The sequence below is a fragment of the Anser cygnoides genome, chromosome 3 (assembly GCF_040182565.1).
Source record: "Anser cygnoides isolate HZ-2024a breed goose chromosome 3, Taihu_goose_T2T_genome, whole genome shotgun sequence".
In the NCBI taxonomy this organism is placed as follows: Eukaryota; Metazoa; Chordata; class Aves; order Anseriformes; family Anatidae; genus Anser; species Anser cygnoides.
In genome coordinates this window covers 65551083-65568927 of record NC_089875.1, presented here as the reverse complement: position 1 = coordinate 65568927, position 17845 = coordinate 65551083, and the positions used below count along the sequence as shown (strand labels likewise).

The following is a 17845-nucleotide window of genomic DNA, read 5'->3' as shown; positions in this document are numbered from 1 at the left end:
CATATTGTTACTCCTGTCTCAAAGCAGGACAGTATTCAATATCAATGTATTAGCACTAAAAAAACCTGGAATAGCACACACCCGCCACCATTTTAGGCAGAGCTGCCTCCGAGCAGCATTTTTATGTTTACCACTGCATTGCTTAGTGGCAGCATTCAGGAACTGGTTTGTACAGGGGTAAAATCGGGATGGTAAATAATAGCAGTCTGACGCTACCTACGTCCTCCACAGGATCTAAGGGAACTATTCCATGGTACATCTAGGAGCTGGTGCTTCACTGGTGGTATCAAGGAGCCAGAGCCACACCCAAGTGAATGGACTTGTTTAAGAAACATCACAGCAACCTTATTCACTATGAAAAACATCGCTGTATTTTGCAAAATCAAGCATAACATTTTCTAGCATTCATGCTAGGCAGTCTAAATACAAAACCCCTATTTGCAATACCTCGGATAAAGGTGAGAGTTACACCTTAGAGCTGACTTGCATTCTAAGTGTCAGCTAACTTTATAATACACTCTTTCAAAAAATCTTGCGCTTGTGTTATGATTCACTGTGTTTTTATTGGGTAAGTTTTGTTATAATTGATCTGTGATGATGCAAGAGTTGTGAATTTCAAATAGAATTTTTTCTTGGCTTTGTGGTAGTTAAGTTATTCTATGTATACTCAAGGTAGACAGCCTCATTGTTTCTAGAAAAATAGTATGTCACTTCCATTTGTTAAACCCGTTCTAATAGCTACTGTGCTTCAATGTACATTTCTGTTGTAACAACATGCTTACACAGCAGTTGGGGTAAATGAAGAAAAATCGATATGGCTTCTCTTTTCCGCAGACAACAATGGTTATTCTTACGTTAAGGCTCCAATGCAGTTTCTTACAGCAGGGAGCAGTATCTTGCCTCTGTGCAAGGCAGCAGCTACAGCTGCTATCTTTTAGTTTTATTAACCTGAAGCGTTACGCCCTCACTGTTTTTCTTTGTGTCAAGCACTGTTTGAAGAAAGTAGGCTTGTTCTGTAGGAAAAGAAAAAGATCGTATCAGCAGTTGTTTATTTACAAAATTGTGGTCAAAGTTACATTTATTTAAGCAATACTTACTGGTGTTGTTTTACATTCATGAAGTTTATACAATAGCTTTCACTCTGAAAACTACCACTTCCAATCAAATTTGAATCTGCAAATGTTATCGTACTTGCAAGGTAAAATGATTTTAAGCTAATAACAGAATTTTTATCTCAATCGATACTTAGCCCCTTTCTATACACTATACAGCAGGCTATTTGGAAAAAACAACAACAACAAAACAAAAACCAACCAACCAAAAAAATGAACAAAACAAAAAATAACAAAAAAAAATAGCTGAAAGAAAAATGGTTTAATAATTCCTATACTACCGTGCTCTCTGATGAAGTATTTTCCCTTCTTTTATGCTTATATAGCAGCAGAATTTTTTTAAACTGTAAATTTTTCATTTAGATCCTTTACAAAAGAACTGATTCTCAATCCTAATCTGGAATAGTTCCAGTGTGTGTGTGTGTGTGTGTTATATTTTTCAATTCCTGCTGTTGTTTAGAAGTGTGTTTGCAAATTTGAAAAGGGCATGGCATATAGTCACATTCAGGAAAATTTCTGTGCACTCAAAATGAATGCAAGTGTAACAAAGGAAACTAAGCAGTAGTTCTCTTGTTCTCCAGGGTGTTTATTTTTTAGTATTACAAAACTGACATTAAAATTTTCAATTCCTTTTTTTCCCAGGAAAAAAATACTTGAATTATATCCATCTCACTCTTGATAGCTCATATTTGATCATTAATTTATTAACATAATTTTGAAGTCGAATAATTTTATGTCTGCTTACTAAAGAAGTTGGATCATTGACTGAGGATCCTTTTGTGCTAAACTGTTTTGTGTAAATTATACTGCTTATTCTCAGGTGACTGTACGTTTGTTTTAGCATTCAATAAAAGCCTCTTCATTTCTGAAAATCTGCCTGAAAAAATACATTCAGATTACAATTTACTCTGAAGTATTTATATTTTATTTGAAACGTTCTTTTTTAAACTCCCTTATTGGCAACGATGAAAAAGATATAAATAACTGAAAAATATTTATTTTTCCCTCCCCTGTCTCACTGACTGCATAGTACATGAGTATTTTGTGCTCTGAAGGCCACTCCTATTGTATCATAAAGTTATTCCATGCACCTGGAAGTCAATACGCAAATTCTTGCTTCACTACTGCTGCTATTCTTTCTTCTACCAAGTCTGTATGTAATTATAACATTATGGCTTAGCTTCTGGCACACAAAGCAGGATTTAAGTTATTAGAAATCAACTGACCTCATCTGAAATCTAACCTATCTCTCACTTTTGTGTTGTACTCTTGTTTTGTGTTTGTACTCTTTGTATTTGTTTGCTGTAATCCATCATCAGGGGTATTGCAGCAAATTATATGCCAGGCACACATCCCACTGGTTATCACCTACTGTTTACTGATTAAAAATATATATATATTTAACTGTATTTATACTTGTGGCCTGAGATATACTTTGTGATTAGGTGCTAAGTGGTTTTAATGTTAGTAAACATGCATGTATGTCCTGTTGTGTCATGGCATTCACAAGACACATGCAGTACCAAGCAAGAAATGGGCACCTGTCATTAAAGTAGCCTCGTCACCTGTTCCAGCATTACTTTAGGATTGAGGGGCTGAGGATGAGTGGCAATTAGGAACTCCAGCAGAGAGCTAATTTTTTGGGGCAGGGATTGATATCTCAAATTGGGATGACCCATTTTCCTCTGCGGTCAAAGCCAGAAAACAGATGGAAAGATGCATAGCTAAGCAGGCCTTTCTGTATCGTATCATTCTGCATTTGAGATGGTACATAACCTGAAGGAAATCAACAAAGAGGTAGGAAAAAGCTGTTGTATATCAAACTTTTCTGACTGAAAATAAATAAAAAGAAAGCCAAAGAAAAACATGGTCCCTGTAGGAAGGTGAATGTTAACACATCCTCTAGTGAGGCTAAAAGATGTTGTTACACTTCATATGAAAAACAAAAGTGAAGAAAAAACTCAGGTCTTTTCATGGTCAACACCTGTCATCTACCCTTCCTGATAAAGGTAATTGAAACGTTGGTAGTTGAATGATATTAATCTTTGAGTTCTATATTGATGGTCATTACTATTAATGATGTTAATTAGACGTGCCTTCAGTAAAGATATGAGGGTACGTCATTAAGTTTTGCACTCTCCTTCTCTGTTTATAATACATGTGCATAAAATATCTTTTTTGGAAGGCAGATAACAAGTATTTTTCAGAGTTTTGTTTAGTTTGTGAAAGTTTCTCAGAGAAGGTGGTCTTTTTCTTGGTAAGTCTGGACTAGCTGATCAGAATAGAGGTGCCTGAAGACCCTTCTGGCTTGTATGTAGCCCTGGAAAGCACGACATCTGAAGATGATAACACTGCTCCTTCTGGAATTTGGTGGAGGACGGATGACTGGCGTGAAATAGGTGGGTCTGCCTGAGTAGATATGAGAGTGAAACGTAAATAATCTTAAAATTTTTAAAAGTCACAACAGAAGTTACAAAAACACAATCAAAGTGGCTATCTAGAGATTATTTTTGGTGTTTGTTTTTTTTACTCAATTTCAAAAAAATCATTTTTTTTCCTAATTCCATTAGAAAAATCTAAAGGTGAGTGGCTACTGAGTGACTACTTTTTTTCTTTTTTTTTTTGTTTTTTTTTTTAGTGAACACAGTCCCTAGTGACAACAGGCTGATGGACAGTCTCTCGCCTGTGTAGAAGTCAACTGACTTTAGGCAAGCTCTACGCAGCGTTAGGAGATCCGATATACAGAATGTCCTGGAAAACTGAAGCTTAAATTGTATACCCTAAAATAAGCAAATAGTGTGAATCTCAAATATATATTATGGCATTGTGCCTTTTGATTTTTCACTATTTAACATTGTGCCTGAAAACAAATAGAAATAGGGCTAAATAAAAAGTAATTTTTAAAAATAAATTATGCTAGAGCTGTTTTTCTCTTTGAGCTGCTAGTATTTACCACTGCAATCCAATTACTGCCACATTACAAATAGTGACAGCCAGAAGAAAAAAGCTGCTTGTCAAAATTGCCATTTCCATTCTTCTTTCTCAAGCAGGAGATCTGCTTAAGTTCCACGGAGGATAAGAAAACATACAATTTGCTCCTTTGTATTTTCTCTTTTTCTGTTTCTCTACAGAAGGGTTCAACCACACCTGAATTATCCTGCATTCAAAAGAAAGAATATACAGGTGTAACAGGAGAGTAGATCTGTGTACCTCCAACCACTATGATCAAGCCTATCAACTACATTATAGAAGAGTTTACTTTTGCTGAATTGTTGTTCTGGTTTTGGACAGATCTTTTCATCACTGAAGACAGCATCAAAAGATTTTAGGCTCTGACATTCATATCCAGGATATGTTTTTAAAGTCTTTCATCAGCCACTGAAACTGGATTAGCACCAGAAAGTATTTAACAGCCAGTATCTGGCTAGAGGAGAAACCGAGGGACCTTTGGCTTAGCAAGAATCTATAAAATGTGACTTAATTTCAAGATATCACACAATTAAAATGGAGCTCTTCAGCATTCTTTGGGACAAAAATAATGAATTAATGAAGAGCTGATGAAGAGTCTGACTGAAGATAATGTGAATCCAGAAACAAAATAATTAAGGTAATAGTTATAAAGGACAGGTTGGTAGAACCACTTTAACAAGCTGAGATGGGTTTATAAGAGCTTCACGACAGAAGGGAAACACTGCTCTCCAGTTTAATTTTACCCATTCCTTTAATACCTTCTAAACTGAAGCAAGTGTAATATTCAGAAGTTAATTTTTAAATTCATCTGTTTCTTTACAGAGACAGAGAATAAAATGTTTACCGGTTTGCAGTTCAGTAGTGATGGTCCCCAGTCAGGCCTCTTCTTAGTCACTGAAATGTATTGAGCTGTTTTCAAGAAATGCACATAATCTGGAAGCAAAAGTGACAAAACTATGTTACTGAAATTGCCTTGATTCAAACACTGCAAAGGCTGTTTGTTTTCTTGAAGAAGTCACACCTGGATGGTGGAATTTTAACTGCTGAATTTTCCTAATCTCATCATCAGTATCAGATGGTGCATTTAGTTATAAAATGCAGCTCAGTATTCCTGGAAAACTGGGAAGATACAGTGCTGCAGCTGAAGCCCTGAAACATGTCCAGCTCATGAAATGAACTAGTGTGTTTAAAAGTTGCAATTGTTTAAAAAGCAAAATCCTTAAAATTCTTGAAATATTACTTGAAAATAATGTAGCTGCATGTAGTAAATGGATGCAAAACTGCTACATTTTTGAACTAGCAAAGCATGAAAATATGCCATTTTTGTACAGAATCGCCTTTTACTAAAAGGCTGCAAGAGCATGGCAAAATTAACAATTTTCAAAATTTCAAGAATTTATTTAAAATATATTTGGAATGATTGTTTTAGCCATTTACATTGTACTTCATAATAGCATTAAATCAGAACATTACAGATCCTATCAGATAAAAAAAGGAAAACAGTTATGCCCAAAATCGGAACATAATGTGAGTTTACAGTTATTTTATGACTCACTGTAATGTTATTATTAATCCATATGTTAAGACAAATCAAATAATTTGAACATTAGTGATTTTTATGGAATTTAATTTGTAAAATCATTTTTGTCCATTGCAATACATAATGTCCAGCACTATAATTTTTTCTTGTACTACAATTTTCCTATTAAACTATTCAAAAATCATATTTACTGAACTATTTACCAATAAAGAGAATGTATTAAAAATATATATTGAGGGAGGAATTTTAGCAGTCGAAGCTTATGTTCTTTCCGTAGATCAGAACCTATAATTTAGTATTTTTACATTGGACCTCTTTGTTCTCAATTGCAGTAATTAATGTCATAAGCTTTTCAAAACGTAAGAAAGAAAATCTGGTATGTCAATAGATTTGAGACTGCATTTTAAAACATTGTTTTATATAGCTAAAACCAAAGAATAGCCCATTAGAAATATAAAACTATCAGAACCACGGAAGTCTAATAGTATTAGACTTAATAATAGATTTTATTATTCAATCACAATTGTTCATATAGCTAACATATGACTGGAGATATTGTTACGAGTCTTGATTCTCGGCATCTGTCGTGTTATGCAGGTCACTTCAGAGTTGCAAACTTATATGATGTATGCTTTAGACTTACGGTGGAGTTGTTTTGCATCTCATACAGTTTGAAAAATGATTGTCCATACCAGTTTCCTACAGACTATACGAGATTGCAAGGCCGAATTCTCAGCTTAAGAAAGGTCCGGTGAACTACTGATTTATCCCAGCTGTAGATTTGAATCTGTTGACATGCTGAATTATTGTCGATCCCAATGCAAGCTCCTATGTGTAGACTGTACGTCTTACAGAATACGAGCCTATGTAGCTCCTGAGTCATATGTATTTAGTTAACTGACAAAACAAATGTTTACTTTTGTCAGTGTTGCTGAGCCAGTAACTGTGATTATTATTAAACTGCAGAAAAAAAAAAAAGCTGTTTTAGTGTGCTTATTCATTTACAGAAAAAAAAAAAAAGACCCTGATTTTAGGATCTGCACTGTTGTTGATGGTTAATGACAAGTGACAGTCAAAGCTGAAAGAACAAAGCATGATTTTCAGACACCCAACAGAGTATGATGAACGGGCAAATCTTAAATTCTCTCCTGCTGTCAGATACCATACTTCTATTTGGACCACATTTGTGTGTATTGCAAAATTAACTAAAATACCAAATCCTACAGATCTAATAACATACTTTAATAAAACCAGCTTGTATCTGGGTACTGACAATTGTGAGCATATTAAAATAAAGGCGATATATTTATCCTACTGACTTAACGTTCAAACTTGCAAACATCCCATAGGCCAAGGAAAACAAAAAACTAATAAATATGCTGAAAAACTCCATACCTCGGTATGAAATCCTGACCCTTTCTCCAACTTAAGTACACAGAGTCCAACCAGACCGAGAATGCCAAGCTAGAGGGGCCCCTCTGTGGGGGAACCTGTCCTTCAGTCAGCAGCACCCGCCGGCCGAGAGCCGCGCGGGGACGGGTGCTGGGGAAGGGGTGACACTTGGAAGTGGTGGCTGCCGTGAGAATGGGGAGTGTTTGTGCCTACGGTTATAAAGTCGCTTCCCTCAGCTTGTGCAGCGTTTTATCTGGGTGTACGTGACTGCCACTCCAGGCTCGCTTTAGCGGAGGTTTATGATGGGAATCCGGCTGCCGGCCCTGCAGCCCGCGCCGGGTGTCGCATCGCCCAGCAGGGCGACGCGAGGCACCGCGGGAGGGAACGTGCGTGCCCCACAGCTCCCTCCTCCGCTGCGGCCACTAAATCCTGTCACGCTCGTGAGAGGGCTGCTGAAAACTCACGGGTCTGGCCCCGAGGCGGCTGCTGCCGGTGGCGTGCCGCCTGCGTTTCGGGCACCCTCTGGGTTGGGAGGCGGGGGGGGGGGGGGGGGGGGGGGGGGGGAACCGGCCGCCATGGCAACGCGCGAGCGCCGGTTTAACGGCGGCGGAGGGGGGGGGGGGGGCGGCGCTGCGCCGGGCCGGGCCGCTGGGAAGTGCGTCACGGCGGGCGCGCGCCTGCGCCGGGGCGGCGGATTCGAAGCGGTGCGGGGCTGTGGCGGGCGGGATGAGGCGCGGCGCGCCCCGCGGCACCCTGCGCGGCGTCCTGAGGAGACACAAGCCCCAGCTGCGCCTGGCCGCCAGCGGGGACCTGCTGGTGAGGGCGGCGCCGGGGCGCTGGTAACGGCAGGGGCAGAGGGCGGCCGGTCTCCTGTAGGGTCCTTGGTCGTGGGTGAGAAGGGCCTGCCGTGAAGGCGCGGGGTGGCGGAGCCTTACGGCAACACCGGGGGCAGCCAGGTGGGCTCGTCCTGACCCGCGGCGAGGGGGTTGGTCACGGAAAGGGGGTTGTGAGGCTCAAAAGAGACCCGACTGCGCCAAGGGAGCCTGGCCTGCAGGGGGGGGGGGGGGGGGAGAAGTATCTGCACGTAATTTTTTAATTTTTTTTTTTTTGAGTGACTTAATTGGCTTAACTGGTGTGACTGTAACGTGGTCTCGTTTTCCAAAGCATGCGATTCTCAGGGCAATAATGCATGTCGTATATTTGTGTGACTTGAAGGTAGGTATCTAGATCTGCAAGGCTAAATAAAGGTGGTAATTACATGACAGCGCGTACATTTGAATGCAAATGGTACATGTTTTTCTAATTTGTCTAATGAAAACAAGGATCTCTTCCTCCACTTTTGCTATCTGTGGAGTATTTTATGGACTAAGGACTTGTCCACTCTCTACTCATGCTGAGACCCACTCAAAGCTTAATCAGTGGGATGCAGTAGAAACTAATCAAACTTGCACAGTCATTAATAATTTTTTTATAGTTAGTAACACTTGGTGTGTGTTTCCATGGTCATATTAACTTGGTTTCCAGGAAGCATGGCTGTCTGAAAAAGGGTAAGTGGGATGTAGCCCCCAAACCTTGGCCATCGGTTCCTGTCTCTGCCTCATCCTGGCACTAGTGTTTTGTGGCCTGCAAAGGCCATCAGCAAATTGAATTGATTGAAACTAATAAGCAACGTCAATCTGGTCTGGCCTAAAACATGGCTACAGAAGTACTCATTCCAATACAAAAGATGAAATCAGAACAAATTTTAATAGTGTGGTGGAAGCTTAGAGTATCTCTTCTGGTGATGTAAAATTAAATGGCCTTTAAACGTTAGGAGGCTTGGTTTCTTTTTGTTTTACCTTTTTCTGAACAGGAGTGTTCAGGGGTGCTGATTGTGCAAGATCTTCAACCAGGCATATGGCTAGCAGCACTTTCATTCTCTGTTTCTATGAATAAATAAACAAAACTCCATCTGTGTTGATCTTTTTTTGGGGGAAAAATAAGTTCAGCTGATGTAGTTAAAGCAACAAGTTATGAGAGTTTTTTCCAGCCTTTCTCCAGCAAAGCTTTAGTTTCTCCTACACATTCCCTACAAATTTTGTAAGAGTGATTCATCTGCATACTTTGGAAATCTATATACTAGTTCTTTTAACAAGACTAAACCATATACGTTTTGAACAAGCTGTTTGTCTTCTGCGGGGAAATGAGAGAGTCAGCTATTTCATTTTCAGGGGTATTTTCCTGAATGATCCAGGCTTTGTTTGAATGCACTGTGGTACAAAGTCCAGCAAGGAGGTGGTGTACCTGCCTGTTTTGTGACATAATCTGGTTATTTACTTTTTTCTTGACTCTTCAGTAAGCCGATGTCATCTTCAGTGATTGTTCCTAACAAGTTTGAAAGATCAGTCATAAGAATACAAACATTTTTGTTAAATATCTGAATTGAATCTCTTCTTTCCCCTTTCAGGTTCTCCTCCTCAAGTCTCTTTCTACACTTTGAAGCTTTGCTAGGACCTATTTTCTAAGTGTTAACATCCTTCTCTGTACACAGTATAGCTTAGAAATTTCTCAAGAAGCTGTTTTATAGAAGGAATATGACAATATTTTTAAGTGAAGAGAGAGGAATAGCGCAGAGGTTTGTCCAATGTGGGTAGAAATCAGTAATTTACCTTCTTGAAAATAGGTAAAGGATTTTAGTGATGAGATTGAGAGGTAAGAGCTGTGCAAACTGTGTTCTAGCTTGGAATTATAGAAGGAAAGCACTTGGCTGCTTTTTTATGCTAGAAGTGCAGGTTTGTATTTATATTGCAGAACAGGCTTGAAGTATGAATGAGCACTTTTGTTTTTGTTATGGGCATAGAATCTAGTGAGTAGACATAGATATCTAATTTAAGGCAAGTTATTTATCTAATAAATTGCTAATGTGGCAGGAAAACAAAATGAGGGAGCTTGCCACTATTGTTCATGAGTCCTGCCCAACAGGTGTGTGGAAGTTGACCTGCAAGCAGTGTTACATGTTTTTCTTAAATTCTTAAAACTTTCCAACCTTTCTGTTTTGGGAAATAAAAAAAAATCTTACACAACAGTTTATTTATGGGTATTTCAAAACTTTCGAAGTTTTATGCTGAGCGACAATAATCTAACGTAGTGAAGCAATGGCTTTAAACAGGTGTGGCATTACTTAGGTACTTGTCAGTAGCTGTTGCATTGATGGTATTCTGGTATTATGCTTTTCATTAGCCTTTCTCTATTTCCTTAAACAGAGACCATATAAACTTGAACAATCTGGAATATTTATTAACGTGTGCTCTGCTGTAGAATGCTCTGACTTTACTCATCTGTTTCTTTTAAGTTGATAGGAGTTTGGGGAAGCTTCTCAACACAGAGTAATTCCCTTTGAAAGCAGGAAAACGTAGGTGCAATGAGTCTAAGAGGATGCATTTTTTCAAAGGCAGTTTTAAAGTGAACAGTTTTGCATTTAGGTGCCTCAGCAAGGGGGCATGAAACTATGGCAAGTTTTTGTTCCCCCTTGTTCTCCTCCTCCAGGTTGTTCCCAGAAATCTAACCTTCATGTTGATAAGTCTAATAATGGCAAGTATAGTGTTTAACACTATCTCAGTGCCACAACAGATTCTCTTCAGAGGTAACTTCCTCATGCAGAAATTAATAGGTTAAAACTTGGTTTGATATTTTGCTAAGTAAATCTGCAGGAGCATCTGCTTTTTCTGTAGTAGGTGCTTCCAAATACAAAAATATAGATGTATGTGTTGCACAGTGACATTCCTTTAGTTCAGCAGTTTTAGAAGGAATTGAGTTTTGTCATATGAACGCTAAAATGCCTGCAGATTGCTTCTGCTGCGAGCACCCTGCCAGGCTGTTTCCCATAAATTCTAAATTGTAACTTTCCTTGTTAGCTGATCAACAGTCTAGAAAGATATGATGGCAAAACAACTATATCACCTAATTCATGTAAATAAAATTTTCGTGTTTCAATAATATTCTTGAGCTCTTGATTGAAGAAGTATTTAATATGCTTCACGTAGCAAAGTTAATATTGTTTGAAGGCTTAATTTACAAAATGTGCAGTTTCCAATTTTCAGGTTGAACTGTTAAAATAGTTGACATAATGACTCTATAACACTAGGGATTAGGTTCGTTACTACACTGGGGTGTTTTTGATGGCAATTTTTTAGTACAAGCTGTAGCAGTATTTTGGCTGTTGAAATTCTTGCCACTGCTGTATTGAACAGAGCAGGATCTTGTATTGAACCAACGTACTGACCTACCAGTACCTTTCATGTTGGAAGGTTAAGTAAGTGATGAGCTGGGAAAAAAAAGAAAGGAAGCTCCTGACAGTGGAGAGTTTCTTCTGCTAGAGAAATTAATGTCAATGCTCCTTTGCTCTGGAAAAGGGCAGGAGTCCTTGAACTTGTCTATGGCCCATTTGGTGATAAGGCAGGGATGAATTTGCTGTTCGTTAACAGTCTGACTCTTTTAGTCACTGAAAGCTGATTGTATCTACTAGTAAGCAAAAGGATTCTCATTCTCTGCTTGATACTTTTGTTTAGCAGGCTTTTTTTTCTTTTGTAATAAAACGTAAATAAAGTTTTATTTCTGTTAGATGTCTGTATGATCACTTCTACGGCACTTTTACAATTTAAGTATAATAAACTTAAACTGTATTTACAAGAGTTTTGCAGTACGGAATATCATGGGCATCTATTAGGGTTTGACCCAAGTGATACCCTGTCTTCCTAAGAACACCCTTCAGGAATTTCGAAGCAGTCTAATATGGGAATCCTCTGTCTCAAACAATGGATCTCTAACAAAACAAACAGTGCATGAGCAGTCTGAATTCTCCCTGATTTTATTTTTCTTCTTTTAAAGATACATTTGAACTTCTTAATGTTTCTCCATCGGCTAGCAGAAGAAGCCAGGACAAATGCTTTTGAGAACAAAAGTAAAACAATTAAACCTGAGCATACTGTAGCTGCAGCAAAGGTAATAAAGCATTTTTAGTATTTTTCTCTTCTGTTCAATGCAAACTATACTATGAGAGCATATACAAAAGTTTTCTGTGATACTGTTAATGTTCTCACTTACAATCAAAAACTTGCAAAAATGTTACCAAGGCATCAAATTAATTTTCTTTGCCCTGTTAAATATAGTCCTATTTTTACTTGGCTATTCCATGTTTAAATTCGTAGTTCAATATGTGGGTTTGTCTATGCAGTAGTCTACCAACACACATCCGTGGGCTGAAAACTGTGGCTGTGACTAGCATGGCACTGGCAATGAGTAAATAAGTACTCTGTGTTATAGGACTGTGTGGTCCTATAGCTCCCTGCTGCTTTGGTGAGCGTGTCCGATTTGAATGGGTAGTAGGAGTTTACATCTGCCTACGAACACTTGTGACTAGCAAAACTAAAATTTGTTTTGCCATTCAGTGTCATGGCTTCGGGATGGGGAAGAGAAAGTCTGGACTCTGGCAGGCAGGGAATAGGAGCAAGTTCCAAAGTTGGAGGATTCTTACCTCAGATGATATCCTATCAAGGAAGCAGGCTATCTTAACTGCAGTAACATAAAAGAAGCTTTATGGAGCAAGTGAGGAATAGTTCATATATCATATTTGCACCTTCAGTTCTTACCTTAGTCTGAAAGCAGTCATAAGCAGATTCTTGCAGCTCATTTCACTTGGTGGGATATGATAGCTTTACCTCTGTTTCATGAAGGAACTTGATCTCTCTAATGTGCCTGCTTATCTGTTCAACCACCTACTACTGCTGTGTAAATTGGAAGAGTAAAATGCAGTGGTATCTGATATTTTGGTCCTGTGGCTTCTGTTTATCTTCAGTCTTTTTTTCCTCTGGCAAAATGTTTAGTTTGATAGTTTCTATTACTATAGTAACAGAAATATATACAGGATGTGTAGGGTAGCCAAGTTAATGTTACAGTTGGAATCTTATGCATTTGTAATTTCTTTTTAACTGTAATCTTAACGTTATTTGAACATTTTTGTGCTCCATTTATTTTTTCTTAAGATGAGAAGAAAGGAAAAACTGCCTTTATTTTAATAATGTTAACACTTAAATGGTCCCACTTGAGCTTTGAATTTCATTTTTCAACTTAAACTCCAAACCAAAAAATGTCCTTCCAGGGGTCTGGGCACTCTTGATATATAAAGAAGCAAGGCATTGCAAACAAAAACTTGAGCATAGTAGCTGTGTAATTGCAAGTCTTAGTTATTTCTTTTTGTCTACGTCTAATGGGATAAGAGCTTCAAGGAATCTGCTGAGGGCCTGAGAGCGCTGTTGCCACTTCCTGACAGTCAATTTAAAAAAAAATAAAAATTATTTTACCAAGTTCTTGGTTTATGAGTGTTCTTTTAATGTTTTCTGATATGGCATATTTCTGTATGCCTTTACTTTATTCCTGTCCTTTTCCTTTGACTGCTACCGTTGGTCACTCTACTGTTTGAAACAGATTGTCTGGCACAATGAGCAAATGGTCTGAGTATCCTAGTGTTTTGGAACTTTGTAGTGCTGCCTGGATTGTAATATCTAACATACAGTATATAAGCAGTGATAAATATACTTTTTTTTTTTTTTCAGGTTATTTTGAAGAGAAGCAGAGGCTAGAAAACAGAGCAATGGAATTTCAAAGCATGTTTCTCTGTGTTTTCTTACTGACTTTTGAGATCCTGTGAGTCAGCTTTGCGCTTCTGGAAGTGCTTAGCTTTGCTGATGTCTTGTCTCCTGACTCTGAATATCTTGCTGCTTCTTTAAAAAAAATAATAATAATAATAATTATATGCACACACAATGTAATGCGTTCACACACTTTATGCATAATTTTAAAATAACACCTATAAGTGATAGTAAATCGTCATTTAAGACTTTTTTTTGTAGCTTATTTCCTCCATAATAATGGAAGAATGCCTGTACCATACTCACTCTTCAAGTACAGTGTGTAACTTTTAATCAGAAGTGTAAAACGTTGTAATGAGAGCAGTAATAAAAATGCAGGTTTCACTAATTCCATTATAGGTTATGCAATTCAGAGCAGATTTTACTAGCTAAACAAAATCTTGGCTTTCAAAATAACTGCTGTAGAAGCTAGTAAAGTACCTTGGCTTTGTTTTATTTATAAATGTCTTAATATTTTTAAATAACTTTGAATCGTAGGCTAATGCAGGAAGAATACATTTTGTATTTAGAAATTGTGCTTTGAAATGTTAAAGCTGGTCTATTTTTTGATGTGCTACGTGAGACAAGTTGGTCTCTGATTCAGTTGCCGTGGACAGATGCAGGTTGGGGGCGGGTAAGGGGAATATCAGGCACAGCCGATGTTTTTGAAGTTAGACCCTGTAAAACAGTGAAGATAAGTTGACGTGAATGCTGAACTACTACCTTCCCACTTTTAAATGTCATCCTAACTTGTCAGAAGTCTGGAAATGTGCATTATATAAAAATATATTTTTAAATTAAAATCCATATGCTATTCTTGATTTGATATTTTAAAACAGTTTTTGAACACTTTGCTTAGTTAATCTTTTTATAAAGATAGTTGAATCTTGCTGTTTAAGCTGATAATACTCTTTTGTAGGTAATATGCACAGTGAGCTATTCTCCAAATAAAGATTTTTTTGCAATGTTATGCATTGAGTAGTTTGTTTTATGCATTACAGAGTATATTCTAGAAACCTAGCAAAAAATGTATTTCATAAGTTTTTTTTGTTACAAATTCTTTAGACTACAATGCCAGAACTTCGAATTTTGTATCACGTCCATGCCCTTCTTAAAATCCTGTACAACCCAAGAAAAGTCCTTTTACGGTATGCAGAAAGGAAGGATGTGTATTCTGCGTTACTTAACTCATACGGCGTAGTTCAGTCTGCTGCTTATGAAGGTTGACGATTCCTTTTTCTGCTTTTTCTTCTCTTACTCCCTTGGAATCCACAAAGAAAGCTGAAAACATACACGTATAGAGGATATTTGGATTTAATGATCTGAAGTACGTTCTCAGGAATGAGAGATCTGATTAAGTATTTATATTTTACTTTTTAATTACTCTCCGCAACTTAATTTTTTTGAAACACTAGATTTTCTTAGAACTGTTTTCAGTTATTTTTTTCCCTGAAGTATTTTCTTACAACAGTCTTATATAACCACATACCTTTCCTCATTGGACAGATGTCTGAGTGCTGTCTTGCTTCTTTTGGAACTTGTTTTGATTTGACTTTAACTTCTTTTTTGATTTGCATAGGAAAAAGATCCACTCGGGCTTAGTCTAATGTTCTTATTCTCAAGTAGTAGATGGATGATTAGCTGCCACCGGAAAAGGGAGACAAGGCCTAAAACTAGCCATCCATGTGTGTTTTTATAAATATTTTAGGGTTTTTTTTGGTCTCTGTTCATGGCTATGATTCTTTTTGTTGTGAGAGGGATGCTTTTCTACAAGCCCTGAGAAGTTTGGGTCAAAACTAGATTGGTAGTACTCGGAAGCAGGCAGGTATTCAGTAGACGTATACCTCAGCAGGTATTCATGTTTCTCTCTTAAATTCTCACTGAAAATTAAGGTGGTTGATGTAGTGTATGTTTCTGACTGCCTAACCAGAAGGCTATTATGTCTTCCTAGTAGGTTCTTCCTGAATATTCCCTAGAAGGCTAATCGTATTCGTATTTGGCAGCATTTCTGTACACCTTCATGTGTATCCTTCATTTTAGAATAAAGTCTCCTTACAGCAGTGTTGTCTGAATACCCCAGACACTTCCAATTACTATAACCTTGGGGGCTATAGTTAGGTAATATATCTTTTGGGTCAGCGAATCTCAGGTGGCTAATTAGGAAGCATTAAAACGTAGTTTTAGAAAGTGTCTTTTTCAACTGGATTTGTGGTAGAAGGTCTAATGACGTTGGGCTCTGCATGTACTTATTGCGTTCCCATGGGGTTTCTCTGCCTTCGGGAGGAAAAAGCGAAGAGCTATGTTGATATATTATTAGGGTTTCTTCTACTCAATGGTTTTCAGGAGTGATGAAATTTCCTTGAGAAATTCAGTGTTTGAGACTTCACTATTGAATTTTCTTTGGTTTCAAAGGTAGGATTCAAGGTATTTTGGGAAGGAGAGAAATAACAGACACTCAGTACAACTGTGAGTCATTTCCTCAGGAAAGCAGGGTAGAAGAGCTTAAAGTTAAGCAGGTAGTTTTCTCATTCTTTTTCTCTTTACAGCTTTCCCAGCGTTCTTCAATTTCACATCGTTCCTCACACCGTTACTACAACAGTTGACATAAGAGGGAGAAGATAAAATGAAGCAAGGGACAAATCTGGCAGAAGTTCTGGTGGCCTGTGTTTTGTACTTCATGTTACAAACTAGCTAACATAGCCCCCTTAGCCAGTGGGCTTATTCGCAAGTGAATAAGGCAGTACCACAGTATGTAAGTCCCCTGATTATTAGGTTTAAAACTACAGAATATAAAAGTGTGAGTATCATGAATGGTATATCAGCAAAGGTTAGATCTGTAGAGAGATCATAAAATCATTAAGGTTGGAAAAGACCTTAGATGTCATCTGATCCAACCATCCCCCTACCACCAATGTTACCCACTAAGCCATGTCACTAAGCGCCACGTCCAGCCTTTCTTAAACATCTCTAGGGATGGTGAATCCACCACCTCCCTGGGCAACCCGTTCTAATGCCTGACTGTTCTTTCTGAGAAGAAATTTCACCTAATTTCCAACCTCAACTCCCCAGTGCAACTTGAGGCCATTCTCTCTTGTCCTATTGCTAGTTCTCTGCGAGAAGAGGCCAACCCCCAGCTTCCTTTCAGGTATTTGAAGAGAGCAATAAGGTTTCCCCTGAGCAACCTCTTCTCAAGACTAAGATCTAGCTGTTTAACTCTTAATGGAACCAACAGCAATATATGAGCCTCTACATTTTTGTGGACTAGGGCCCAAATAATCACCTTGCCATTTGAATACAAATTTATGTTGGAACATCGTCTGCTGTTTTGATTCAGGGAATCATCACAGGTGCTGGAGAGCACACATGCCTTGGCCCGTCATTGCTCTTATAAACAGAGGAGTGCGTGGTTGCGAAGAATATTAAGTTGCAAAATACAAATAGTAAGTTTTCTCTGGCTATAAAGATACAGTGAAGGGTACAAAAACCCAAGACAGAAATGTGAAAATTCAGAAATAGAAATAGAAAATTCATTTTCTAGCCATAAGGTGGGGATAGAGCGAAAAGTGTCTTTCTCTTCCTTGCAGTAACATCCCAGTAAGATAAAATATTGTTTATCCTTATTAAAAAAAATGTATTTATGATGCTTCCAAATTTATTTTTTTAAGACTACCAATCCTGCACTGCTGACACATGCAGGGCAATTAAAGTTAAATAAATAAATAAAAATTCTTTAACTTCAGAAAATGGTGATTTGTACTGAGAGGGTAAAATATATATGAGGCTTTAATGGATCTTGAAGATTATTCTCGAAGCTCAATGTTGCAGCATTAGATCATTTTCTGACTCAGTTACAGGTCTATAGTTATTTGTACAGCAGCTTCATTTTAGAAGCTGGCATGTTTTATGGGCAGTTTCATGCAGGAGGTATTTACAGGACGTTATAGCAACCTTAAATTTAAACATATAGCTAGTATTGGTTGAGTTGCTGATTCAGTTAGCCTTCTATTAGCCTTTTATCAGCTTAGAACAACTAATGATAGGCCATCATAACTGCTAAATACATAGTTTTTTGAGGTGACATGATTAGAAGTATATATTTAGAAGGTGTGACTGGTATTTCATGTAAAAATGCTGATTACAGTAAAACAAAACCCCTTTTTCCACAG

General features: G+C 37.9%; 1 protein-coding gene and 1 long non-coding RNA gene across 4 annotated transcripts; one reads left to right on the top strand and one right to left on the bottom strand.

Annotated features, from left to right (window-relative positions):
- Positions 1-1032: 1032 nt before the first annotated feature.
- On the bottom strand, positions 1033-7563 carry LOC106032479 (uncharacterized). Of its 2 annotated transcripts, none has more exons than XR_001204893.3 (3): positions 7018-7563; positions 4841-5015; positions 1033-3521 (listed from the first exon to the last, which is right to left on the bottom strand). It is a non-coding gene; the product is annotated as an uncharacterized lncRNA (long non-coding RNA). The 2 variants fall into 2 exon arrangements; XR_001204894.3 differs by having other exon boundaries at positions 4927-5015.
- On the top strand, positions 7560-14649 carry CENPW (centromere protein W). Of its 2 annotated transcripts, none has more exons than XM_066994317.1 (3): positions 7560-7853; positions 11881-11994; positions 13605-14649. In XM_066994317.1, exons 1-3 carry the CDS (start codon positions 7590-7592, stop codon positions 13629-13631), a joined length of 405 nt encoding a protein of 134 aa, XP_066850418.1. In that variant the 5' UTR covers positions 7560-7589; the 3' UTR covers positions 13632-14649. The 2 variants fall into 2 exon arrangements, with proteins under 2 accessions (XP_066850418.1, XP_047921555.1); XM_048065598.2 differs by having other exon boundaries at positions 7672-7830.
- Positions 14650-17845: the final 3196 nt, after the last annotated feature.

Coding starts and splice junctions, on each gene's coding strand:
- CENPW (XM_066994317.1), top strand. CDS start 7,590: ATGGCAACGCGCGAGCGCCGGTTTAACGGCGGCGGAGGGGGGGGGGGG. Junction 7,854..11,880: donor AGGGCGGCGCCGGGGCGCTG/GTAACGGCAGGG, acceptor CTTCTTTTAAAG/ATACATTTGAACTTCTTAAT. Junction 11,995..13,604: donor ATACTGTAGCTGCAGCAAAG/GTAATAAAGCAT, acceptor TTTTTTTTTCAG/GTTATTTTGAAGAGAAGCAG.